Consider the following 27,816-nt stretch of genomic DNA (forward strand, 5'->3'; position numbering starts at 1 on the left):
ATGAACATTGCATAATGCATCCACACCCCCCTACTTAGTGGCTAATGGTTGGAGCTGTGGTTCACACTGAAACAGTTTCCAGTAGCCCAGATGAAGAACAATGATGCTTCTCTGTGGAAGCACAATGCTGGAGTGGCCTTTGGAGAAATAGCTCCAGCAGACAGAATGTTACAGTAAAGGATACTTGAAGCAAGAAGCAATTACTTGATTTCATGTTCAGATTGCAATTTGCTCATCTCTTGTGTATAGTTAGGCTTTTTTTGCAATATGGCATCATGTTGTAAGGGGAAGAAGGAATTTCATCAAGAGGAAGAAGCACTGGAGAACTGGCTGGAAAGGAGGAGCAGTAAGTGCTTTGGGGTGGGATGTCTTGAGAAGGCCCATCAGGGTTTCATAGCTTCAGAAATTAGTCACCAGTGATCCATTAGGTGTTAATTAAGTTTTAGCAACAAAAGAAAGCCTGGTTTAGTTATGTTACATGAACATAATTATCCTGGTGAGACTTCAGAGTTTCTTGGATAAAAATAGAAGAAGGTTTATTCCACAGCCTTGCTATTGCCTTGCAGACTTAAGAGGGAAGCACAGATTTGTAACTATCTAGCCCTCTGAGAGGGATTTGAGGTTTTGAATTTATTCAAAATGTCTGACAACGTAGGGAGAATTCTGGTCAAATAAACCAAAATTCCAGTGATCACCAGCAAATTGCATAATTTTTCTGTTCTATGCTCTATCTTGTAGATGACGTCTGTTTCATTAAAGTTTCAGTATTGTAACTTCACATGGTTTTTATGCAAGCAGAAGTTCTTCCTTGCCCCTGACTTGTTTCTCAGGACTATTTTTTATCTCTTGTAATGTAATCTTTTTTTGCTTTTCCAAAGAGCTATCAGTATTTGGATATGAATGCTTCCCTGTTTCTAAGCTGCTCTTGGGTATTAAGAGCAAAGATGTTGTTTAATCTGCATTTCTTTGCTTTAGGGGGATCTGATTTAGTTGTAAACTCTATTGTTTTTTGCTTGGAACTTTAGAATACTTTAAAATATTTACCAAAAATGTGTTAATTATTCAGGAGAAAAGCTAAATATTTACCACTGGAATTCTACTGGAAAAAATTACCTTTCTGCAGAACTTTGATCTTTTAAAATATCTTCATTACCAGACAACCCATGTACATACTGGAGCCATTATAAGCCCCGATACTGCCTCATTAATTTATGTAGGAAGGCTACAATATTTTTGTCTGTTCTTTTTTGCAGTATTTCCAGTAAGGATAATTTAATTTCATTTCCCAGGTTAATAGAACTAAATAGAGTTGAAAAAGCAGCCATTGATACATTAAAGTCACTTTGAAGCCTTTGTTGTTCTTGGGTACAGCCTAGCAAAGAAAAACAGTTGCATGTGACAGCAATGTAGAACTTTATTGTTACTTTGACATTGAAAAGGATTTCTGCAGTGATATGGGGATGCTTATTTTGTTGCATGGTCTTTGTCACCTTAGAAGATTGGGTTTGTTAACTTACATGTAGAAGGTTTTGCAGGAAAAGCATTGAGTACTCACAAACTGCTGTTCAGAGACACCTGCAAACAATGGACTTCTGAGGGTGTGATGCATTTAAGTAGTTACAGCTAAGACAGAAATCTCTTGTAGATCTGACAGAGGAATAGAGTTCCTTTTTTTGCCTGCTAGTCACTGAACAGTCTAAGTCATAATCTTGTTCCAATTATAAATGTAGGAAAAAAATTTTGGCTCCGTGTCCCAGATGACAAAAGAGATACAGAGTAGAGTTTTCAATTAAGTCTGTGCTTGCCAGATGAGTGTAACTGGCTTATTCAAATGTGAATCAGAATTGTTTAATTTTATTTGGAATACAGCTTTGAGCTTGTTGTTCTCAAAACTATAGTGTGGAGGCTTTGTTCATCCTCAGTGAATGGGGTTTCAGTTGCACTAAGAATGTGATGTTCTAAAATCCTTGCCTCATCAAATGAACTGAGCTGTCTGCTGCAGATGTCCTGTGGATGTATTCCCTTGTTATGAATCATGAGGTATTTGTCAGCAAAGTAAACTCATGAAATATTCATGTGGCAATGATCCATAATATCTGTTCATACTTTGCAGCTACCTTAAAATGAGATGTTTCTCTAGGAGAAGCTTCACCCTCACAGTTTTATTTTGTTCTTTTTGTGGGCCTTTGAAAGGGAGCGGTTGGGAGTGCTCAGAACTATTTCTGGACTTGCACAGAGCATTTGCTTTTTGTGGAGAGAGGTGTGCTCAGGTGGGAAATACTGATCTTTGTGCACCTGCAGATTCAGGAAGTACAAATCCCTGCACTGAGTTTTCAGCCTTTCATGTTGGAGCCATCAGTGCCAGGAATGGAGGCTGAGCACCTGGGTGGCTTCAGGAGGGGAAGAGGGATGATGAGGAGGGGTTTGCATTACTTTGCAGCAAGCATAGCAGAGTCGAAGTCCAGAGTTAAAGACTACTTACTTTGTAAATCTCTTTTTTTCTGTAGACATGTTAATCTAAAGCATTCTCTGTGTTAGTGATATTCTGACAAAATGTTGAGTACTGGAGGCATTAGAATAGTCTAAATGTTCAAATTTGAAGAACACTACACTTGTAATATTTTCTTCAAAACAGAACTGTCTTCCAAGTTGGGCTAATGGTGGCTAGTAATAACTAGCTCTAGTTGCTGCTGCCCTTTTATTGATGTGTGCAGAATGGGATTATTTAAATGTAGTTCACTGTCTTTCATCTTGGAAGTTAAAATCATATGAAATAAAACCATGTCAAGTAATTTTTATGAAGTGTTTTCAAGTTAGAAACAAATCTATAAAACAGTCACCCCTGATTGCAGTAAAAAAAAAACCAAATAGTCCTCTACCACAGCAAAAAAGAAAGGATACTTCACTAAAGGTCCAAATTAGAAAATTGGAACCATAAGTATGCAAATAACACTTCTTGCAATGGTTTATTGTTTGCAGGAGATCAATGGGATCACGGCTGCATTGGCTGAAGAGCTCTTTCACAAAGGTAAGGAACTTGCAGCATTCATTCCAGGAATGTTTTCCTCTCTGTTCGTACATTCACATATCTTTCATATTTTACCTCCACACAATGAGATCTGCTCTTCCATATCTGACTGATACTTTTTCTTCCCCTTCTTTCTTTTTTTCTTTTTCTTGCTGCTTGCACTTTAATTCAAGCTACATTTTGTGAAGAGCTGCAGCAGTCTTGCAGCCACTGTTGGAAACAAGAAATTGGTGAATGCATGTTTCGAAAAGGGCCTCTTAGTCTGTGTCCTTAAGGGACAGGATGTGGCAGTGGTGATCAGGAGCTTTTGCTAAGCTCTCTGTGTCTGTGTGTTTTAGTGTAACCTGTGAGGAAGCTTGGTCTGTGTTAGTGCATCCTGACAGTCTGTGTGCTAAATGCAAGAGATCACTTTGGATATCTAAATGTTATTCTTCCAGAATTCAGGAAACAGGAGACCTTCTGGTCAGTTAATTTAAGGGTGTGCTTTTCTGAGGCTGGCAGATGAAAATGAAATGCTCTTACTGTAACTACAACAGCTCCAGCTGCTCCATTAACAGCAGGAGGCATGTGAATGGATTAATCCCTGCTATTTTTGTTTTGAAGGACATACAAGATGCTACTTTCTAATTCCAGTTGGCTGAGGTGTGGTAGGCATGATAGGTGAAACTTTTTTCAGCAATGCCATTTCAGATTTTCTGGCAGAAAGTTACCTTTAGGTGAAGCCACCTCAGAGTCCATTCAGTGAATTTTGGAATATCTAAAGCTTGTGAAGAAATCTTTGCTGGCTTTCTAGTGCCTGCAGTCTCAGTGATACAAGAATTGATGTGTCACTGACTGCTCTGTATTAGTGTAATCTTCCAGTAATGTATATGCAGCTGGACTCTTGGACTTGATCCCACTGAAGCTGAGGGAATTTTACTCCTCAGAGCATTTCTGAGAACTCTGCTTATCACAAAAGCTGATGCTTTCTTGTCCATGAAGTCAAACTGGTGTCCCTAAAAGGAAGAAAGATATTCATTCCATGTGTGTGTTCCAGCTGCTGTAGCCTACATCGAGCTTATGTGCCTTCAGAGAGGCTTTTATGTGCTGCTTCCTGCTGTTCCTACTGTTAAATTGGATTGTGAAATTATAATTAGATAAGGCATTTTCTGTTCTGGGCATTTGCTTTGGTACTAGCATGCAGAAAATCCCCATACTTTCAAAAAAACATATTATTCACTACAGTTCTGCATTTAGCATAGCAAAAGATCTGAGGTCTGTATTTTAGATAGCAGGTGCTGTGTTTTCTTAATAGAAACAACCTGACTGCTATAAACTTAGAGATATCTCAGAAAAAGTTTCATAATTCTTATGTTATGTAAAGGAACTTTGATTCCAGTCCTGTAAAGACTGAGGGAAATTTGCCATTAATTGCATTAGGAACTTCAGGCCTGTATCATGAGTGCCCAGTTGAATATCTGAATTATTTTGGTGTTAAAAAAATTATTTTGCTCCCTCAATTTTCATCTTACAGTACGAATGACAAACCTGTATCACTCCATTTCCCATGTACCATTTATTCCTGTGTGAGCCTTGCAACATTGTGTTTGATCCTGAGCTACTCTGTTTTTCAGGAGAGCAGCTCTTAATGGCTGGAGAAGTGTTCACCATCAGGCCCCTGCAGCTGTACGCTGTCACTCAGCAGCTGCTGCAGGGCAAACCTACCTGTGCTAATGGAGATGCCAAAACAGATCTAGGGCATATTCTGGATTTCACTTGTAGACTCAAGTATCTAAAGGTGAGGTCAATGTTAAATAGGTGTTTATGCTGCCAACCCTCAATCCATGCTGTCCTCTAGCCAAGGTGTTTGCTGTGTGATGTGGTTTTTTCAGCAGTGTCCTCTGTATAGATGCAGTCACAGAATCTTCCTGGGTGCCAGTAGAGATGGGTAAAGAAATAAATATTGACCTCTTCAACCTTGCTTTCTTTGCAGGCACTATGGGTAGGCCACTGTTTATGAATGCATGTGCATATGTGCATCTATATAAATCTTGCCCCTTTCTCACTGTCTGACTGCATCTGAAAGTTAAAAATAAAACCCTAAAAAGTGCCTCAGTTTCATAGATAGCCTGAATTTCTTGCTAAAATGCCATTTCAGAATAAATGTAAAATGGCCTCAGAACAGATAGTTTTTGTCAGGACACAATTTGACTTTTTTTCTACCAAAGAAATTAATTAGACTTTCCCTAAAGTAATTTTTTAACACTGCTTGCTATGACTCAAAAACTCATTTTAGCCCCTTTATTGCATGAGGAGCTGCCTTTTAACTGTGTCGTGTGTTCAAAGCTGAAATCAAATGGTGGATCAGGGAAGCAAAACCACAGCTGTGCTGGTGTTCCTGGGGCTCCTCAGTTGCCTTTGTCATCCTCTGTCTGTATAGAATCCTCTAAAGGGAGGATTTTCTGGCTGGAGAGGAGCTTATTGTTTAGAAAAATCGGCATCTGCAGAATTTCTAGCCCTTCTGAATGCTTGTGAGTGGGCATATTCAGAACTTGTAAGATACATAAAACCAGAGAAAACCCTTTGAGTTTTCTCTCAAAATTCTATTCACAGCAAACATAATGAAGCCACCTGCTTTTTATGCTGCTGACATGCTCTGAGGCCAGAATCCTGTGCCCACATGGAAATACCAGATGCATTTTTATTGATGTATCGGTGTAATGCTTGTTTTCTTCAAACCCATCTTGTCAATGCCTTGAACTTCATCCCTTGTAGTGGAATTAAAGACAGTGCAGACTTGAAAGGTTCACAGGTTTCATGGAAGTTGTTTTCAGTGAATTTTCTCTGATTTTCAGCTAACAATGGAGCCTTGGTCAGCCTTGCTTATGATATTGCTTTTTGCATGCCCCATGTGCTACAGAATGCAAGCACAAGGTGGCACTTCAAGTTCAGTGCACTTAGCTGGAGCAACTAGTATTTGTTTTCCTGGAGTCAACCTGCAAGTGCCATGAATTTCATATTTGAAAAATTGCTTGGAACTTGGGCTGTCTTTCTAAGCCACTGCCCTTGGGCCATTGCCTGTGTAAGACTGGAATGTAAAAAAGTTGGATTGTGTACACTAACTCAGTTCTTTAATGTCTTAAATGCCAGGTCACTGGAACAGGGGGACCTTTTGGAACCAGTAACATTCAGGAGCATCTCTTGCCTTTTGATCTGTCTATTTTCAAGTCACTTCATCAAATAGAGGTAGGGCTGAGATACTGCTCATATGTGCTCTGTAAATGCCAGGGCTGCTGCCTATATCTCAGAATTGGTGATTCTCTGCTTTGATTTGCTGCTGGAGTTGGGGTATGCAGAGTTTAGGAGGACTGTTTCATTTGTGAAACAGTGTTTTTTGACAAGTTTTGGAAATAAGGGCACAACATTTAAATTAGAAGACCTTGCACTGTGTGTATTTCCAAAAAAACACAGTTTCCAGTATCCACACAAAACCTGTACCTGAGCGCCTTTCCACTACCTTAAAGAACTAAGAAGTGGTTGTAGTAGGATCCCGTATTACAAAGTGCTTTTAGTTTGGAAAAAAAAGTATGTCAAGTATTTGTGAAAATACCCTGACATTAAATTTGTTTGTGAAAGTGCCCTATTGGGTGTTGTGCTGCTTGCTTGATAATTTACAGATGTTTTTCACTGCTCTGCTTGCAATATAAATACCAGGGTTTCTAGCAGTTTTCAATGGATATTTTTTTCAAATACCTGCTTGACCACTTCAGGTCTTTCCAGAGAGAAAGACTATCCAATTCTGTCATGCAGTCTGTGCACTTTTGGTGGATGCTGTACTTTTTCTAGTACATGAATGCTATTGTGTCATTGATATGAGGTGTCATGAGAAATACATGAACTGAAGTGTATTTCTGAAGTCAGTGATTTATTGTCATTCTCATACAGGAAAGAAGCTACAATAGAGTGAGAGAGTCTAACACAGCAGAGAGGATAATGCAGAATTGTATAAATTTTCCCCTTTTCTGTGAGAATGAATGTGAGGAAAAAAGATTTTAGATCTTGAAGACTTTTGAAATTGTATGTTCATGAAAGGTTTTGGATTGACTGACACTAGATGTACACTTTCATCCCAAAGTAAGCACTGTCCAAAAAGTAACAGTGGTAATCTGGGAAGAATTTTTTCAAGAATGACAGAGATTTTTCAATCTCTGTCAGTTCATTGTGGTTTTCCTGATACACCAGCAAATGTGCCAGCTCTCATGGTTACACAATGTGTGTGACTGTCTACAGAGAAGGACCTGGACAGACACCGTAGCAGATTTTCAGTAATGTTGTTTCAAATTGAGCTACAGAAAAAGAGACTTTGTAATCTTAAACTCAGTCTGTGTAATTAGCTGACTACAGGTCCTCACTTTCTAGACATTTCTTTTTTCTTATAATAAAAAGAACATCTGATACCCAAATGAATGTGTCTGCAGGTAGAGTCATAGCTGGAAATAGATCTCTTTTAGGTAACAGTAAAAATGCTGTGAGCTGTTAAATCACCTGGGTAGTTTCACCTTGAATACGTGGGACAGGTGGAAAGTCAGTGGAGAAGCTTTGTTTAAATATGTGTTTGAATTTCACTTTTCTCTAGTTATGTCTCTGATTTCTTGCTTTAGCTTTGCCAAGTGTCAGTGTTTCTGACCTGATAATCTCAGGAGATTTTAAGGAAGTGCTGTAACTACTTTGCAGATTGCTGTAGGATCTGCTGTAGCTACCTCTTTTGTGTCTCATTTGTCTGTCCTAGTACTTCTGACTATGTAATGTGATTTTTTTTAAATAGATCAGTCATTGTGGGGGAAAGCTTATCAAAGGGCTGACTTCATCAAAACATGCCCTGGCCACACTGAGTGTTCGATTTTCAGCAACATCAATGAAGGTAAGAGCAAGTTCCTCCTTCTGGTGGGTGTTCAAAGCATGTGCAAAACCAGCATGCACAATGGGGAAATATCCATTTGGAGTTCATGGAGTTTTCTGTACTGCCTATTGCAGGTTCTCTTTTTAAAACCATGGAACTCTAAGGGTTTTCTAACCTTACAGAATCTCAAGTTTCAGTGAGGGAAGTGTTTGGATGTGTCCCTTCACAGGGACACTTTTGGTGCTTGCTTACAGGGGATTGTTGGCATAGTTTCCAAAACCATTAGCTCTCCCTGAAGGTGTAAGCCAAATGTTGGTGTTCCTCTCTTAAATAGGAAATCCTGGTGCCTGAGGCCTCTGAGTTTGATCACTGGGAGCCAGAGGATGCACTGGATTCAAGTTGTCCAGTGACAGCAATTATCCCGACCTGGAGAACTTTAACAACCTTGGATATGAGTCACAATAGCATCTCTGAAATTGATGACTCAGTGGTAAGAAGTATTTTTAATTTGTGGAAAAAGAATTACTTATCTGTGGCACATTTTACACAGCAAGGATTTTGGATTTGCTCTACTGCTTTTTCTGGAGAATTTTCAGTTGCACTTTATGTGCACTTTATGCACTTATCTACCCAAGTTAATGCTTAGGAGATTTGTTCTATAAGAACTTCATTTCCTTTGCTAAAGGAGAGTACTTTTGTCATTTTGTGTTCTGTAGGCATTTCCATGAATTCTCACTTTTTGAAACATGCTTTTACTGTTTGCCTTGGCTGTAGGAGCCAATTAGAGTTTTTTTAAAATTTTTTTATAAGAAAAAACACCTCATGGCTCAACTTTGGAGTAGTTATCAAGGCTGGAGTTTCCTGCATATTTAAAAACCTATGACGTGCTGGCAGCTTTCTTGACATCAAAACAATATGAGAAGCATGAAAACAAAATTTCGAGTGTTTTGCCAGCTATTAAGAAAAAAATTAACATTCATCACAAGAGCATGGTAAAATATGAACATAGCTTTTTACTTGAGCTACTCTTGTGAAGCAGGAAATATTTACATGTGTAGCTCAACCAGACATCATAGAGTTGGAGCATAATTATCTTGTTCATAATTTTTTGTGATGTGGATTTAAGATGCTTCAGGTCTGTGTGCAGGTCTTAACTGGCTTGTCAAGGCAAATCAATTCTGAGATTAAAACCAAAATCAAGCAGATGCAAAACACTGATGTCAGAATTCAGCATCAGGTTCAAGGTTTGAGACCTCCAAAAGTAAAAGGATTTCTGAGTTAAAATGCATTTTCTACAAGTTTCTGTGACCTTGTAGTTGTTGGCTGGTGTAATCAGTAATGGACTTACTCTGGGTTTTGGTACTACTGTCTTTATCCAGGTTTGTGTGTAGCATAAATCCCCTGGTTTATCTGTTTGATAAGACCAAAGCAACATTAGTGAGTTTTATCTATAATTAGTGGGGATAAGATAGGAGAAATTATTTGTCTTCAGTAAGAAACCAGGTTTTAGATTAAAACTGAATGGTGCCCCTCAGAGTAAACTGGTTTTCTTAAGAGTCAGCTCTTTTTTGCCCCAAGCCACACAGAATGCTTTCTTAATGCCAGAAGCAGGGAAGAGAGACTGTGTTGGATAACACCTTTCCATTGCTTTTGTGGGTCAGCAGATACTAAAGGAAGTGTGGCCTGACTTAAAACTAAAGTGCATTTAACACAGAGGGGTTTTTTCCTTTCTAGAAATTAATTCCAAAGATTGAGTTCCTGGATTTGAGTCACAATGGGGTGTCTCTGGTGGAAAATTTACAGGTAAGTGATGCATTTGAAGGTGAATTTTTTACCCAGCTGCCTGAGACCTAAGAACACAGATTTTCATGCTTCAGAATTTTGTTGCTCATCTTCATTGAGAGTAGTTTCAGCCCAAATAGCTGCTTCTTTGTAACATCAAGTACTCTTTTAGTGATGCATTTCTTAACTGTTCCTGGATATTTTAATTTCTTTGCCAATATTGACATACATTTAGTTCTTAACTAAATTCATTCACTGCCAGCTGTATGTGTGGATTAGTAAAAATGCACTGGAGGAAATTCCATTTCTACAAGCTTTAACCTTTGTAATGAACAGTTTCAGGTCATGTCTTTCATGCTGTATAGTGTCCAGAAAACACTGTTGCACAATAAAATGAACCAGCCATAAGATAGCATCTTTGTTCAGTTTTAACTGGTGCATGACATGAATTTTCTCTGCTGTTGTAGCATCTGTACAACCTTGTTCACCTGGACTTATCCTACAACAAACTTACATCACTAGAAGGCGTTCACACAAAGCTGGGAAACATCAAAACTCTGAATTTAGCAGGAAATCAGCTGGAAAGGCTGTGTGGTCTTAACAAACTGTACTCATTAGTCAACTTGGATCTGAGCAACAACAAAATAGAACAGGTAACTTGACTTTTGGTGTCAAAATGTGTGTTAGATCAGAAGCCATTTCTTTTAGTGGATGAAACTGCAGATAAATAAAAGTGGCTGTAGTGATTTTTCCTGGTTGTTGTATGTATGTAATCTGTGCAAGAAATGCTCAGTCTGTGTGCTCATTTCCATTTTGCCAGTCTGTATTCATGCTTTTATTCTCAAATACTTTCAGATTGATGAAGTAAAAAACATCGGCGGCCTGCCATGCCTGGAGAAGGTGATGTTATCCAGCAACCCTCTGAGCATCATCCCTGATTACCGCACCAAAGTCCTCGCTCAGTTTGGAGACAGAGCCTCAGAGGTGAGTCCCAGGACTGCTCTTCTCACCCTCCCTTCAGCCTGGGCAGGGAAGTGCTGCAAATGCTCTGAGAACCTGATGAGTTTTTGGCGTGCATTGGAGAAGGTGTTTAGAGAGTGAAACCTTATTAATGTTACTCAGCTGTGCTCCCGGGTCTAAATGAGATTTTACCCTGCCTCATTGGGTAACAAAGTCTGTTAATATTGAAACACTGTTGTGCTGGAATGGTGTTACACTTACCAAATGTTGCTGAGTTTGCATTAAAGTGATGTTAGCTCAAGGTCTAATGTGGTAATTGTTTCTGTGTAATGGTTACAAAGATGCACATGGTTTGCATTGAGCCATGGCAATTTTTGATTATTCCATTAATAAAAAAATTGGAGAATGCCTCATTTGCAATACTTTTAGATATTTTAACTTTTTTTAGGTTTGCTTGGATAACATTGTTACCACAGAAAAGGAACTGGACACAGTGGAAGTGCTAAAAGCTATTCAAAAAGCAAAGGAGGTGAAATACAAACTCAGCAACTCTGATAAAAAGGTGAGTCTGGTGCTGTGAGAGAAGTAGAATGTGCAGCTTACAAAAGCTTACAAAATTACTTCTACAGGTTAGATGTAAGCAGAATGCAGTGAATTGTCCTTAGCATTAAAATTTTTATGCTTTGTGTTTTAATGTTATATGAACTTTTAATGTTGCCTTTTTTACCTCTTTAGTTTTCAATGCATTTTTGGTAGTTATCTGACCTTCTATTTGTGGGCTGGCTCGGGAGAGAGGAAGTGGGAGGAAAAGATAAAATTACTTAATGGTGTACACAGTGAATTCACAGTTGACCTTAACAGCCATATTTTGTATCTTACACAAGTATTTCAGAGCTGTGATTTTACTGCTTGCATTGCAGAGTACTGAAATTACTTCCCCAAACTTTCTTCCTGTGGGTATTCAGCAGTGGGAGAGAATCAGAAATCTGAATTCTCCTTGCCTTCCCTCGTACCTGGCTGTGTGCTGTGTAGTTGGTTAGTCTTGGTTTGGAAATCAGTGTAGGGAAAGAAGAGGTTCTGTCCCTACAAAGCAGAAATCCTGTTTTCATTCTTTTGACTTGGGACACTGCCAATTCTGTCAATACAGTGATTAGTCAGTGATCAGAATGACTTCTCTAGAAGAATTCTTGGTGGAATTCCACCTAGTGTGAAAATTGAGACTTAGAGGAGGTGACCACCCCCACCACCCCCCACCAAAAAAAGAAAAATAAAAAGCTGGCACTAACTTTCCTTTTACTAAAATTGAGAAGGCTTGTGTGGACTTATTTTAGTTCAGGATCTCATGTGTCCTGTGTATTTAGTTTTTTTTCTTTAATTGCTGCGTACTTTCTTTATTAGATCAGTGAGGACTCCAGGCTCACTGCTGCCAGCTCCAAATCAAACTGTTCTTCTCTTACTGTTCGTCCTTCCTCTCCCTCTCTGCCTCGTCCTGTCAGCTCCAGCCAAGGTAATCATGTATGTATCGTGCTGCTGGGCTGAGCCTCTTGGTTCTGCTTTTCTAAGCTGCATTGATATACATGAGTATTATGTGCATGGATTTAGGGCTTTCAAGACAAGCACAAAGACATGGTAGAATTGGCTTTGAAAGTGAAAGTTGTATGGAATGTGACTCAGCAAAATCTACCTGTAGTTCCCAGTAGTGGTTAAATATATGGAGTGAGAGTGTGGGTACAGGACTTTTTACTGCTTCATCCTGCAGAGGACTGGATGCCACTTCCAGGTTTAGAGTCATGCCTTAATGGAAAACTGTGGCATAGAGAGAAATATTTTGATATTGCTTCAGTACCCATTCTTGGTCTGCAAAATGTGAGCTCAAGCAGCATAGGTTCCATTAGTGCTTTTGCAAGAGGTGCATTTCTCTCACACCAGGGGGAAGATAGAGAAAGGAGATGAGAAAAAGACACCTGTGGGATTAGTGTTCTGGCTGAGCTGGTGATTTCAGCACATCTGTTGTGCTCTATAGTACCTGCTGACCTCACCTCAAATGTTTTTTACTCTGTGTTTCAAATGAATGTGCCTGCTGCATTAGGAACTTAGAAGAATGACTTAACTTTCCCCTTTAGCCCACAGGACTGACTTATGTGAATATTCACTTGTGACTGAGAAAAAGAGATAGAAATACTTGCTGGTTTTGGCTTTTGTCTGATTGAGAAGTGCAGTAGAATATGCATAGTGAGAGAAGACTTCGTACCCATCGAAAAGAGCGGGGATTATCTTCTCCATTTCATGGGGGGCACAGCTTCCTCTTACCATTAATCAGTGGATTGGTGGATAAGGGAGAGAAGCATCCCTGAGGAGCTTGATCTTTGGAAAAAGTCCATTGCTGTGACTTCTGCAGAATCAGCAGAGGTTTCTTTGTTCACTCTAGAAAAATGAAATTGTTCTGACAGCATTTGATGGAGGGGCAGACACCCAGATACACATTTAGTTGCTATTTATGTACTTTGCCTTTGTAGCCCTTCTAGATAATTTTTCATCTGCAGAAAAAATGCCAGTTTTTCCAAAATCAAGTAAATGCTTGCTTTAAAATATTAAGCACTTGACAAACTGTCTCAGTTCTGTAAATATGTAACAACCTGCAGTTTTATACAGGACTTGCTGTAAAAATGTATGTCAGCAACCCCTGGGACTGTTTAAATTATTTATCAACAGATTTTTTTTCTACTACAGTAAATGTTTAGAGCAGACAAATCTTGGGAGAAAATAAAATATAGATCTTTCTAAAGGCCTTAGGAGTTCTATAGAGTGGTATAAGAGTCAAGGTTTATTTACTGTAGTCCTTTTCCATAAGATTCCTTCAGTAGAATTTTGGGGAAGGCTTTTATAAATAATGGGAAAATGAGGGTTGTGCAGGCTGTTTCTCAGCTTCAACAATAAAAATTTATTATTTGCTACATATCTAACTTTGAAGGGTTGTTTTCAAAATACCAGTTTTGAGAAATCTATTTTAAAGAAAATGGAAATATGCTAAGCAATTAGTTTCACTGTTAGACCTTAAGTCATGAATAATGGAATTAATTTCCTGATATGCTGTTTCTATGAATTGTTTTCTCTGCATTTTCTAGACACCATCTGTTTCCGTAACATATTATTCATGCTTAATGTCATTGGGAAATGGCTTATGGAAAAAGATTAAATATTTATATAGGAAACAGAAAATCAAAAATAATGCTGTCATGTTCTGGTTTTCCTGTCAATTTGAGTTTCCTTCTTGCTAACACAGTATTTTGTCCAAGTAATAAATACCTTTTGTGTTTCCTCTGACCATGAGATTTCTTGGTGTCATCTGCTGAACTTTACCATCAATCCAGAAAGATACATACAGGTTTTTTATGCTCAAGCCAAAAACATGTCTACACTGTAATTTTGTTGATTATTTTCATATTTAAATACTTGAGCAGGCTGGCTCAGTGGCAGTACTGAAAATCGTTTTGCTCTGTTGTGCCAGTTCGATGCTGTGAATATCTAACTGGCAAAAAGTCAAACATCCCTGAGAATGTTGCCTTGTATTCACTCATTATAAGTTTTTACTGATGATTCAGCTTTGAACCCTTGAAAAAGGTTCCAAATAAGGTGAGATAATATCTAAAGTGGCATTTGAGAGATCAGCGCTTCTCTGTCTGGTTGAAGGTTATATTACAGATATTGTTCAATTGAAGCTTGCAGATATTTGGGAGTGTGCTAGAAAGTTCATGAAGAGTGCCCTGCCAGCCTAGCAGCTGACTAGTTCTGTTAAAACTGAGCTGTGTCAAGATTTCTTACACCAGAATTTGAGATTGAAATTGATTGTTAGTTTGAGAAAGAAGCTGAAGCAGTCTTTTTTAATTAAACTAAAATTCTGCTTGCTTTTTTGTCCTGGCTATTGTGTGAAGATATCCTTTAGCTTTAATGATTTATGATTAGATCTTAATTATACAGTTTTAATTCCACTTGATTGGCAGATACTATTAGATATTTATTTTTGTTTTACTTCAGTGATTTAAAGAGCTGTTTGTGTTTGTTCTAGAAATAATTTGTGAAGAAACAGTCCTAGCCAGCAGTTTTTTGCAATCCAGTGATTCGACTCCTACAGACCATACAGTTCCCCAGAGATGCTTTGAAATACCAGACTCCAGATGTAAAATTCAGGTAATTGCCACACTTCTGTTTATATTATAGTATTTTTAAAAGCTTTTGCAAACTTATTTCTGATGATAAATTTAGATTATCGTAGTAATCCATAGCAAAGAGTTTTTTGCTTCTCAGAGCTATTTTAGTGGAAAAGGAGGCAGCCCCAAACTTGATTCAAGGGTGCTTGGTCCAGCTTATTAATTAAATGTAGAATCCAAGTTTACCAGAGTTGCAGAGAACTGCTGCCACTCTGGCTTTGAGATGTTTACCCAGTACTAGTATAACATCATTTAGTAGCCATTTAGATGCTGAGTGTAAGAATTGTGTCTTATCATATTACAGTATCAGTTTTTGAAAGGCAGTTCTCTTGCAAGAACCTTCTCCCTGTCAATAGGCAATGGCCTTAATTTGTCTTCTTCAATCTCCTCCTGTCTGATAACTTCTGGTTTGTGATTTCTTTTGTGGTATTGGAAACACTCTTCATATGCATGGCTTCAAGGAATAAGACAAGAAGACTTGGTGTCTCTTCCTTTGCTGCCAGTGTAGTTGGTCTTTGTCAGGTTCCCTTAGTGTTTGGCTTCATGTTACACTAATTCAGTAGAACTTTGTGTAGTGCTGAAATGCCTGGGTCACAGGTTGGATCTGTTCTCAGGTCAGCATCAGAGTTCATTCCTCTTCTGCCTTAGCTGAATGCCCAACCTAAAGCAAACAGTATTTTTGGGTCTTCAAAGGGTGGCTGTTAAGCTCCCTGTGGAAACACCAGGGCTTGGCCAGCTTAAAAAAGCATGAGCCAATATTAACTTTGCTTCTCATGTGTGCTGAACTCTTAAGTAGTTTACAGCTTCCTGATGGTACTTTCTTTCTCCTTAGGCACCTGCCTCTTCATTGACTTCATGCAAAGAGTATGGTGGTGGTCATCATGTGTGGTAAGCTACATAAATAAACTCTGGTTTAAATCCTTGTTAGCTTTTGGGTAATAACAATAGATACTGTTTTCTTAAACACAGCCTTTAAGGCAAAACAGTCTCTTTCATTGTATTCTGCCTCTGGGTTTTTGAACCAAAAATATGTTTTTAACCTTTGAACCCTGGAATGCAGCTGGTGGTTTCTAAACCAGCAATAGCTGTATTGTCTAGTCCTTTAGCTCATGACGTTGGGCTTACTGGGAATGGGAAAGGAAAGAGGAGTTAAACATTTGAGTTTTTACTTTCTATAGAATTGCACACTACCGACCTCTGAAATCAATGGCTGTGCAGTACAAAGGTGTTCTACAAAATTACACTGATTTAACTGTATTAGCAAGAGCAAATATCAAAGTTCTGAGAAGCAGCACCATGAATTGTAGGGAGCCATAACTGTTTTTAAACTCAAGTTTGTACTTACTGTGACTTCTTCTCTCTTTTGAAGTTTGGAGAGAGAATACTGTGCAGTGCCTGACCCCTGTAACACCATCATCTTGCCTTTTAATTGTATGTCCTACACTGCCACCAACCAAGACTTTATCCAGCACCTTTCTGCCTCGATAGTGCAGGCTGTGCAGAAATCTGCCCCCTCTCCCACAGAGAATAAAGGAAGCCCTGTGGGTAATTCCACAACCACAGACAAAGCAGATGGATATTTTGAAATGGGACTTCATGAAGGAGATCAGACTTTTGAGTTCAGCACTACTTTGGATACTCAGTCATCTGACAACATAGCAGTGGAGAGTGTTGACATAGTCAAAATTCTCTGGAGCTTTTCAATTCACATTCATAAAGGACTCAGACAGTTTGCTTCCTGCTTGGTTTTGACCGATGAGATGCTAGCTGTGTTTGAGATTCCTCATCAGGAACTGAGAGGAAATTGCCAGCACATCCCTTCTGCCTTGAAATTAACACTGTGTTTTCCCTACGCTGATCTAATAGAATTTGGCTTTCTCCTGCCAGAGATCTGTTTAACTCTGAAGCTGAAAAACAGTGACCACTGCTTGTTTATTGTTTCAGACTCCCAGAATCTTCAAGACTTTTATTCCTGTTTACAAACATGTTGCTCTCAACACTACACATCAGTGTTACCAAGCTCCACATGGTACTGTAGAAAAGCAAATCTCCAAGAATTTCTCTGTCAGCTCATGGAATTGAATTGCATTTCAGCTGAAGATGTTGAAATAAAAGGTTGTTTCCCAACATATCTTGTTTATGGGAATAAAACCAATGTTCAGAAAGTCTTGCATCAACCAGAGTCAGCTTGCAATAACAAGGAATGCTCAAAGAATGCTTTGTGTTCTGCACTTTATTCTTCAGTCTATAAATCTTCTGACCAGAGTCCCTGTGTGGTCCATCCCTGTTGGATATTTCTAACACCCCAGCATTTGTACATTGTAAAGGTGGATTTCAGCTTACTGCCAGGTAAATGGGCAGGCACAGAGGAGTTGGGAAGTGTATTTAAGCTGAATAGAATTCCATTGGCATCACTTGTGCTGCATCCAACTCATGGTGCCACGCAGCAGAAGGGTTCATTTTTGGATGGACACGTGCTGGAGTTGCTTGTTGGATACAGATTTGTTACAGCAGTGTTTGTTCTACCTCATGAGAAATTCCACTTTCTAAGAATCTACAGCCTTCTAAGGACACTGCTCCAGGATGTTAAGACTATTATTATTTTCAAAGCTTCAAGCAAATCGGATGCCGTAAGAAATCATGCTGTGGAGGCAAACAGACACAGTCAGGCAGCCAGGTAATGGTTCCTGTGAAAGGTCTCTGGCACAGTGCTTGATGTGGCCTGACCCCTGTGTTGGCTGCTGTCATTGTGGTTGGGTTTGGACTGTAGTATTGATGAAATACTTCTGCATTGTGCTAGTCTGGTGTAAGTGTGAATGGTTTATCCTGGACTCTGGCAGTCTACCTTTTATTTTCCTGTTTTGTCGCTGCAACATAAAATGTAATTTCTGATGGAAGGAAACTTCCTATTTCATGTGTCTGCAGGCTGAGGTCATAGCAGGTTGACATCTATGGTCAAGTTATAGATAATTTAAACTATTAAAAATTGAACTTACCTGGTTTTAATTTTTGAACGAAATACAAATATTTTTGAAGGGAAAAAGCTCTGTAGATCTTTACATTTTGATCATTTGTGTTCTGGATCTTTTCTAGTTTCTGCAAGCCTCATCTGACATTGTCATCCTTATACCCATCTGAGCTTCTTATGCAGAAGATAACAGAAGACAACCAGATTCCTGTTCACATTCATGTTTCTGTGTCTCTGCAGTATGTGGCTGGGCTGAAGGGAAGAGCCCTGGTTGAATTTTTCCATAGCAACATTGCAGAGGTATCATGTCTATATCAAATGTACAAAAACATGCATTGTGACCTTTCTGTACTACACAGTATCTATAAAAACTTTCCTGATCAAATTTAGCCACAAGAATTAGGCTCTGAGAAACCTGAAAGCATTTTGATCAAGAATCTGTGTTTTATTCCATTTTGGGTTCCCTGCTACAGCAATTGGGATCCTGCAAAGCATATTTTGCCTTCAGGATCTGTGGTGCTGAACAGGAGAGTACACTGATTATGTTGTGAAGATGTGATTGCTCCAAGAATGTTCCTCTATTTTCTTTAAAGTGGGAAAAAGAAAGAAAATAACAGGAATGAAATTATTTTGGGATGGTTCTTAGCTAAATCAATAAATAAATGTTCTGACATGTTTTTGTAGTACTGTGCATGACTGCAGCAGATGTGCATGGCTGCAGGTACTCCAGAAACATGAACAGATAAACCTGATTCCTGAAAAACATTTAAGTGTATCTAGGGAACATCAGATTGAAAAGTAAAAACATTACCCAAAATTAATGATGTGGCTTTTTGAGTGATAAATCTGAGTACAAATTGAAAAGCTTGAGAAATAGATACATTTTTCTTATTCCCTTAGTTCTCTTCCAAATGTTCTAAGTAAGCACAGTTACAAGCTGTACTTCTCTTTTTATATCAGAAGCTGATAAAAAAAGCAGGTGACTCATTTAAGGGTTCACAGTAAGCCCATCAAGTTAGAAGCTGGGAAGATGCTGAGTTGGAGCAGCAGCTGCAGTGGCAAGCTGTGCTCCTGTCCTCTCTCCAGGGTCTTTGAATCCAACCCTCAGAAACACCTAAAGGCTCAGCAGACTTGAGGTTTGGGAGGCCACTGCTCAGCTGGTGATTAAAGTTTTGTCTACAGTGTTTGCCCTAAAAAATCTTTCTTACAAATGAGATGTTTTTCTGTATTTTTTCTAATTTTGGTTAGAAAGCAAGGAATAGTTTGCTTATAACAGAAAAATAATTTTCTTATATAAACACAAGATATTTTCAGTGGCTACCATTGTGGCATCATTTACCACTACCTCTCTTTAACCAGAGCATGTTCAGATGCTTAAGATTTTGAAGTTGTTTCTCTGGGGGTCTAAAGTTGCCTCTAAGGTGATGAAACTGTCTGAAATATCAAAGTTCATGTGTTTATGAAATAAAATTTACTTCTTAGGTGGAAAATGAAGAGTTGAGACACCTCATGTGGTCTTCAGTTCTGTTTTACAAGACTCCCAGTGTGGAAGTGATGGCTTGTGTGCTTCTCTCAACAAAAGCTATTTACTTTCTGTTGGATGATTCTTTCATTCATGCAGATGAGCACCAGTCAGGTAAAATAGTTACTTTGATCCTTTAATCATGTTACCAATGTAATCCCTCTCTCTGTGTTTGTCCTCAGTCTAAAAACCAATTTTGGTCAATATTCTTAATTAGACCTCCTAGTTGAAGGGACCAATATTTGCATAAGGCTTTTATGTTCAAAAAAACCAGAGTCTTGAGTCATGTCTGCTTCTCAGACAGACCCTTTTAGCTGCCATGGGATCCATGCTGTTCTCTGATGTTATTTCATGGTCCCTCTCATAATGAAAATGGAAAGTGAAGGGTAATGAACCTCATGGTGATCATTCAGTTAAAGTGTGTTATTAGTTAGTGCATGTGCTAATTTAAATCAGGCACAGGACAAATACTTTTTTAAAATGCTCCTAATAAAAATTGCTTGTATTTTGCTTGAGATATTTTTAGCCACTGTACCCAGTTTTTTCTTAATTTCGTTCTTCAAGTGTGAGATAAGTATTAGATTGTAGTATAAAAATTATGCTTATGGACAGAACAATCTTTTTGTTTTGACCTTTTATTCATGTATACTTCTTTAACAGATTTTTGGAACAAAGAAAACTCAGACTGTGAAAACAGTTCTTTCCATCTCTCTTGCTGCTTTGTGCTAAAACTTAATGACGTGCAGTCAGTAAATGTTGGCCTGTTTGACCAATACTTCCGAATTACTGGTGAGTACCTCTTGTGCTTTAAGCTTTTCCAGTTCTATTTTGTTCTAGTCTTTTTTAGATGGATCCATGTCTTTATTAGTGAGATGGAAGAGAGATTTTCTGTTTCTCCTTTTTCTTGGATACCTAGAGCAAGATTTGAATCATAAGTATACGTTGTATTTTAAATGAAGAGAAATTATGTATTTTTTTGAGGGATTTGTAAGGATTCTGTTGTTGTGTACAAGAATTTGAAAGATTTCTGAATAGTAATGCATGTTTTCAGGAGAAATAATCCTTAAAAAATCTTCTCTGATGACAGTTGCATGTTGGTTGAAGAAGTGGTAGTACCACAGTGAGTGAATTATGTTCTGTGCTCTCCTCAGGGCATTCTGCAGATCACATTGTCACCTGCCTGACAAGAGACAGTTACAACACTCACACCTTCATACAGCAGCTTATGGCAGTCCTGTCACTGCTTGCACGCACTCCTTCACCTGAACCAGTAGATAAGGACTTCTACTCTGAATTTGGGAGTAAAAACACAGGTGAGTCTTTTCTACATGGCATGACTTATTTAGGCATCATACTTAAGGCTTCACCTAAACTGTACTGATTAAAAACTCTTTTGAGGGACATTTATGCATCAGTCATTTCCTATTTGATACTTCAACTAAACTCCCTGATTTAATTATCTTAGATGTGCCTTATGTGAGCAGGATTGTTAAAAGTATGTAAGAGTCTTGCACAAGTGTGGTTACTGATGGCTTCTTGCATTCACCCTGGACATACGTGGTTAGAAATTTGCAGAAAAGTCTGTTGATAATGCAAGAAAGGCTCTGGCAGAGACTTGCAATCCAAATACAATTATTCCAGTGTTGTTTTTAAGCAAAAGCCATGTATCAATAGATACAAAACTTAAATTCTTCCAGCTACAGCCAGCTATCAAGCTGGTGGTTGTTTATCCTAGTACATTAAGAAATTATTGTATAGCACTAAATAGAGATATAATCATGTGTGTTTCTTGCAGGAAAAATGGAGAATTATGAACTGATTCACTCTAGCAGAGTAAAATTTATTTATCCAAATGAAGAGGAAATTGGGGACCTTGCTTTTCTAGTGGCAGAGAAGATGGATGGTTTGACCAATCTTCCATCCCTCAACATCCTTCTGTATGTGTTGGCATTTCAAGTAAATCACTTTGAAGGATCTGCTCAGAACACTAGTTCACTTCAACCTAAAACACTGATATTGACCAGCTCTGATTTGTTCCTCTTTGATGAAGATTATATCAGTTACCCACTACCTGAATTTGCTAAGGAGCCACCAAAGAGAGACAAGTACCAGCTTGCAGATGGAAGACGAATCCGGGATTTAGACAGAGTGCTCATGGGGTATCAGACATATCCACAGGCCCTTACATTTGTGTTTGATGATGTTCAGAATCAGGACCTGATGCAGAATTTAACACTGGATCACTTTGGAGAAACTGATAGTATCCCAAAAGGAAATTCCAAACAAGAAGGCAGCAGGAACAGAGAGATCCAGTGGTACATTTTTATCCCAAGTGCAGAAAGCAGGGAGAAATTAATTTCATTGCTTGCAAGACAGTGGGAGATCCTGTGTGGTAGGGAATTGCCTTTGGAGCTCACTGGGTAGTTACTGCACAGCCAAGTGATTTCAGTATGTATTACAAGGTAAAGCACACTGAGTAAGTAGATAGCACCTGTCAAGTTCTCTTTGTTTTCATGAGAAGCTGACCTGAACTCCTTTGCTCCCTGGTGCAGTGAACATGTAATAGTACATAGAAATATTCTGAAGTGTTAACTGGGGACTGACCTTCTTGTACAGTCTATTTTTATGCAATAGTATATAGTGAAAAAACCACATGAGACATCCTGGGAAACTGTATGGAAAATTTAAGGAGTCAACACTAGATATTCTGTCGTCTGGGGCTGTTAAGGTTTCCACTATTTTTCTGTATATATCAGTCTTGCTGTTCTATACAAATTCTAATGTGTAAATAAGGGTAAATGCTTGTGTATGCTCAAGTGCAATGTTCTTTGTACAAGAAGTATTTTGGGTATGCTGCTAATGCTTATTATTTAATGATCTTACAGTTTTACATATGTTTTTCTTTGAGGCCAAGTGTAATTATTTGCTGCCAATCATTAACTTAACAGTAAAGTTTGAGCCACAAGCAGGTAACAAATTTTCATATGAAACTATTTTCACAGGCATTCATTTTCCTTTTCCAAGGATAAAAGAGTTGCTTGGTAAAGATCCTCTCAGTATTGTCTTGGAAGTGGAAATACCCAATGTGGGTATATTGGCATTTTGTCAGCAAATAATGGATTTGTATCTCTGAACACAAAGTCTTTCTTTTGCCTATCTTGTCAATACAAATAAAGTGTAATTTGACAGTTTTCTTTTGGCCTGGTCTTTATTCAACTTTATATCTTGTGCTTCCAGGATACCATATGGCAGTTCAGCAGCACACATTCTGTTCCTAGAGTGCATTGTAAAGTATGAAATGTGCAGCAAGATGAAAGAAGAAAATAGTTCATTCTCCTACAAGACTGTTAGTCCAGAAGTACAGCTGAGTCATGGAAACTGAGGATCTGCAGCCTCTAAACACAATTTGAGGATTTATTTCAAGCACTTTTGCTTATCTGTTAGATATTAGGGATTTTCTTTCTAAGCTGTCATGTTTAACTTGACAGTTACTATGCCAACAAGTTTTAGCATCCCCCATGACAGTAAAATCCCTACTCACTATTATAAAGACAGATATTGACCCTGAAAAAGAATGTTCTATATCCAGTGGAATTAAGAAGGGAAGAACAGTTTTCATACTTATATGGCAGCTGATGCTGCTTAACACTGGTGCCCCTTAAACACATAGAGAAATCTGGGTTGGAAGAGACCTCAGGACATCCAACTTCAAACAGGGCAGTCTTTCAAACAGTTTGCTCAGAGCCTGGTCCAAACAAACTAATAGTTTTCTCAAATAATGGCAAGTCCATAGTGGTGTTAGGAATTTGGTGGTTTCACAGAGTATTTTTCCATGCTGTTGCAGAGCTTGGCTGTGCTTTTTGGATTTCAGAAGCCAGGAATGTTGCAGTCAGTGCAAGGATGACAAAGAGGCAGCCAAAAGTCAAACTGTATTGCAGGATGCAGTGGAGTTCCCAAACCAAGCAGAGATGAGGAGCATAACTGGAGTGCAGCTCTGCACAGACAGAGGAAGCCTAACTCCTTAAGTTTAGACTGAACTGAACAGTTAAGGTAGGTACTGCAGGCTCCTGGTACTAGAAAACTAAATTTTCCTGTACTTTAGAGCTCTTCTATTCTCTGAAATCTCAAGGTTGCTTATGTTCATTTAAGTTCAATTATCATTGGGTAGAAAAAGCTAATTTCTAAGTTAAACATCCTAGGAATAAAGTAATTTAAAGAAATCTTAGGTCTTCACTGGTTCTTTCTGAAGTAGCTCTGTTAATCACTTACTAATAATTGTCCAAGGTAACACTTGAGGAGCCTGTGGCAACTTAAACAGTCTGGTTTTCAAAAGCGTTTGAGGACTTACCAGGTGAACAGATAATTTACAAATTAATTTATAAGTGAATATGAAGGGAGTCTGTGAGGATTCCTCTGGAACTGCCTGGATTTGAGCCAACACGGACAGATCTGTCTCTCATATGAGGATTATACTTGTCATATAAGTCAGCCCTGCTTCCATCTTATAAATAAGGGCTGTTCTGGGGAGTGCCCTGTGCTTGAGAGAGACGTGAGTTCTGTTCTAAGCATCTTCTGTAAAACCCAACTGTTTAAAGTATTTTAATGCAGTAGTGGGTATCAGAGAATCTTATATTAGAGTAAGCAGGGATAATCCCCTGCTTGTCACATTCTTAGAGCAGGTAAGGCCTCTTTTTCATACTTTATTGTAGAAAAAACACATCTCTGGTTAAACTTTAAATTCTTTTTGAGTCCACAGCTGTTTAAAACATAGCATCTGTGTCTTTGGAACACATTATTAATCCAGGAAATAGCTGCAATTCCTCCTTTATATCTTGGTAAGCATTGATCACATTTCAAGATTAATGAAATGTTCAGTACATACTGCAATATGTTTTGATTCTTCCATTAACTATCTTACCTGTGATGCTATCAGAATTGTTTCTTTTCAGGGCATTTTTTTTCAATAAATCATCATTTATTCTCTGCTAAGTAGAGCATGGGCTATATAAAGCTTTTTCCTTGATACTTCACCTCTTTTTCCATTTTCACCCGGAAAAAAGAATTAGAAACAACAGCCCAACCAAACCCCAAAGAAGAAATCCCCCCTTTTTCCTGCTACCAGATATCTGATCCCTTGCTGCTTTCATAGAACCACAGAGTGGTTTCTGTTGCAATGGATTTTCAAGATCACCTCATTCCAGCTCCCCTGCCATGGGCAGGGATGCCACCCATGTGATTGATTTTCCAAGGGTCCCATCCAGCCTGGCCTTGGACACTCCACTGATGGGGAACCCACAGCATCTCTGGGCCACCTGTGCCAGGGCCTCTGAGTAAAGGATGTCTTCCTTACATCTAATCTAAATCTCTTCAGTTAAAAAACATTCCCCGTGATTGTATCACTGTCTGCCGTGGTAAAAAGTCCCTCATTAAAAAAACAACTTTAAATACTGATATGGCTGCAGTCAGGTCTCCCTAGACCTGCTTTTTTTCCAGCCTGAACAGCTCAAACTCTCCCAGCCAATCTCCAAAGGAGGAGAGATGCTCTGTGTTAGAGCCTGCTGGAGTCAGTGCTTTTTGGGTGTGTATTTCTGTTCATTTAAGTGCAATATTAAACTGAAAATTTTCATAAACTGTCATTCTTCAGTGCCAGCCTGTTGTCTTTATTGTCTGATTTTAATGTAGTCTTTTGTTCTTAAATACAGGAACTTAAGTGAGGTTTTCTTCAAAATGTACAATCACTTATCTTGCAACTAAACTGATTGCTTCAGTTCATAAAGATTTCCCAGGACTTTACACATTCAGTTTCTACAGAAAGCTCTGCAGAATGAAGTCACTGTCAACAGCTGTGGTTACATAGAATAGTCTTGATTTCTGCTTCTCTTTCTGCAAGAGCACTACAAAGCCCTGCAGGCATATTCCTCTTTAGTAACCCTTTGTCCTCAAATTCTTTCCAGCTTCCAACCCTTGTTCAACATTAAGACAATATCTGAGTAGCTGAAGTTATGGCCAGAAACACACAGAGGCAGGTGGGGGGACCTTTGTCAGGAAAGTATCCTGAACTCTCAAACTTCTGTGTTCTGGCTTTGCAGCTGATACAGAATTTTGCCACCCTAGGAAGACCCAGACAATTATTTTTGTTCAGTGTCATCTGCCAAGGATCTGCCCAAAGGTTTTAAAACTTCCCTTGTATTACAAATAAAAAATTGTAAGTGAACCTCATTAGGAAGGAAAGTAAATGAGGTGCTGACCTGGGCTACACTGTTTTCTCTGCAAGAAGAAATGACAGTGTGACCTGCATCCTGTGTGTCCTGTGTCCATTCCTGTGCTGCTTTACAGAGCTCTGCTCTGCCTGGCTGTGGATGTACTGCACAGTCATGTATTTATTTTCATCAGCCCTTCAGCTTCTTGTTCTTATCAGCCCTGATAATGAGCTGGGTTTTTTTAAATGGTGTAACACAAAGTGCTGCTGCATCTTAATTGCATTCTGATCAGGAAGTTTACTTCTGCAGTAGTAATCTTCAAACATACCAAATCTTAGGCAGAAAGCAGCCACATGTGGAAAAACAGGGAAGCTGTAGCTCAGAGCAGACAACAAGCTTCTGTAGCTGGGTGTCCACCTGATAATTAAGGGCATTTAGTAACTTGGAAAGCTAAAATTTGATGTGCAAAAGGGAGGATGGCAAATTCATTAGATCCAGAAAGACTGGCCAGCACTGGAAAAATCTGCCTGAATAGGTGCATGAAGAGCAGTAGCCAGAGTAGATGAGGTGGACACCAAGCCCTTGTGCTTCAGTCTTCAGGGTCTCTGAGAGGGAATAACAAGAACCCCTGGCATCTCTGAAGTTGCTGAAAATGCAGAGCTAGCAGGATTCTGACTCCCATCTCCATCTGTTCTCAGGCAGACATTCAGGCTGTCCTTGGCAAACTGTTGGGTGCAGCTTGAGTCAAGCACATTGTAAGCCCTTGGTACCCCTTACAGACGACAGGGCCTGAAGAATCAGCAGCACTTCATGGGAGAGCTCACTGCCTCTGCCATTGTGCTCCTGTCAGCAGGTACTGAGTTCCAATAGCTCAGCTATTGGAACAGTTTACCCAGAATTCTAATTAATATTGGGTACTTGTGGGGAATTTAGAGTCTGACTTTCCAGTACAATCCCAGATTAATAAATGGGAAAAGTACAAAACTAAAACCAAGAGACAGGAAAATGTTGCTCTTTTTCACTACAGCAGAACACGTAAAGGAACTCAGAGTCAAGAGAAAGTGATAGGCCAGACTTAAAGCACTTATTACTGATGTTGGGACTGCTGCCCATAGAGGTTTTGGAGTAACAGGATGTGAGCAACCATGACAATTTCTTCCGAAATTGTGCCACAGCATTGTGCTCAGGCAGCCCTACCTGTCTGCTTGGAAGTGGACTACTGTGTCTGTGTGATAAAGAGAAGGATAAACACACTCCTACTCTCTGTGCAGTCCTTGCAGGATTTTTGCTTTTATGAGCAAACCTTAAAATTCTAGTTCCTTCCAACTTGCCAAGAGGAAAGGAAAATTAGGGTTGTGTCATTGCATCTTCACCAGGACCCTGAGGGTATGTTGGGTAAAGTATGGTTCAGCTGGCCCCATTCCTACACACAAGCACTATTGGCTTGGCCTGTTTAATCCTTTTCAGACTCACAGCCTTACAATTCAGAGCAAAGGGACTTAATGTCCTTTCCCAGCTTTGCCAGAAGTGCAGAACAAGAGTCCTTTTCTCTCTGTGGATGTAACCAAATGGTCAGTTCCCAGAGAAGCTGTGTGGCAAGGTGGACTGGATGGCAAATCACTTGCCTTGGCTCTGTGGTTTCTAAACAAAAGATTTCAATAGCAGGAAATTGCCCAATCTGGTCAGAGCTGCACACACTTCACAGAGCAGAGCTGGTGACCCAGCATTTTAAAACACAGTATATGGCACAGACAGGCAGGGAGTCTGGGAGGGTTTGTAGCCTTATCCTTTGCCTGTATCCAGGTGGGGCTTTGGTTTCTTATTCTGTGAAACAGGTTGAGTAATTTTTACCAGCAGATTCTCAACTTTAAATGTTAATGTGTACACAATAAAAATTCCAGGTCTTACAAAAGTCGCTTTAGAGGACTCAGCTTGTCATTGATGCATGAATAAAAAGAGAGGGAATTTTTCCCTGAGAGAGAAAAATCCTGAGCTTTCCTTGTTGCCAACAATCTGCTGATGATGGGGGAGACTGAGCCCACAAGGTAAATTTTAAGTGTTTTGTAGCAGTCATCTTGAAGAAGTCAGGGCCAGAATTTGAAGATGTTTCTGAGACCCACGTCTGTGACTTCTGTTAAACCAGCCACCTTCTGTTATGTGGGCAAGAGACACTTGACAGATAAGTCAATCTCCATGCTTTCCAAAACAAATAAGATCCATGTGTGAAACCTCACAGATAAACACACTGGCAGACAGTTGACAACTCCTA

At 39.1% G+C, this 27,816-nt stretch overlaps 1 protein-coding gene across 3 annotated transcripts in view; it reads left to right on the top strand.

Annotated features, from left to right (window-relative positions):
- NISCH (nischarin) overlaps positions 1 to 22,538 on the top strand; it is a 29,449-nt gene extending 6,911 nt beyond the window's left edge. Inside the window, exons 4-21 of one of the 3 annotated variants that reach the window (XM_066557891.1) lie at positions 2,980 to 3,028; positions 4,642 to 4,805; positions 6,158 to 6,253; positions 7,833 to 7,928; positions 8,242 to 8,397; positions 9,642 to 9,710; positions 10,157 to 10,342; positions 10,545 to 10,673; positions 11,098 to 11,211; positions 12,048 to 12,156; positions 14,716 to 14,837; positions 15,690 to 15,745; positions 16,227 to 17,534; positions 17,951 to 18,125; positions 19,308 to 19,461; positions 20,008 to 20,136; positions 20,499 to 20,660; positions 21,143 to 22,538. In XM_066557891.1, coding sequence (XP_066413988.1) covers positions 2,980 to 3,028; positions 4,642 to 4,805; positions 6,158 to 6,253; positions 7,833 to 7,928; positions 8,242 to 8,397; positions 9,642 to 9,710; positions 10,157 to 10,342; positions 10,545 to 10,673; positions 11,098 to 11,211; positions 12,048 to 12,156; positions 14,716 to 14,837; positions 15,690 to 15,745; positions 16,227 to 17,534; positions 17,951 to 18,125; positions 19,308 to 19,461; positions 20,008 to 20,136; positions 20,499 to 20,660; positions 21,143 to 21,771 — 3,903 coding nt within the window. In that variant the 3' untranslated portion in view covers positions 21,772 to 22,538. Of the gene's footprint in view, positions 1 to 2,979; positions 3,029 to 4,641; positions 4,806 to 6,157; positions 6,254 to 7,832; positions 7,929 to 8,241; positions 8,398 to 9,641; positions 9,711 to 10,156; positions 10,343 to 10,544; positions 10,674 to 11,097; positions 11,212 to 12,047; positions 12,165 to 14,715; positions 14,838 to 15,689; positions 15,746 to 16,226; positions 17,535 to 17,950; positions 18,126 to 19,307; positions 19,462 to 20,007; positions 20,137 to 20,498; positions 20,661 to 21,142 lie in introns of those variants that run through there. The other 2 variants (XM_066557892.1, XM_066557894.1) reach the window with 2 other exon arrangements.
- Positions 22,539 to 27,816: the final 5,278 nt, after the last annotated feature.

Source organism: Molothrus aeneus, chromosome 12 (genome assembly GCF_037042795.1).
Source record: "Molothrus aeneus isolate 106 chromosome 12, BPBGC_Maene_1.0, whole genome shotgun sequence".
In the NCBI taxonomy this organism is placed as follows: Eukaryota; Metazoa; Chordata; class Aves; order Passeriformes; family Icteridae; genus Molothrus; species Molothrus aeneus.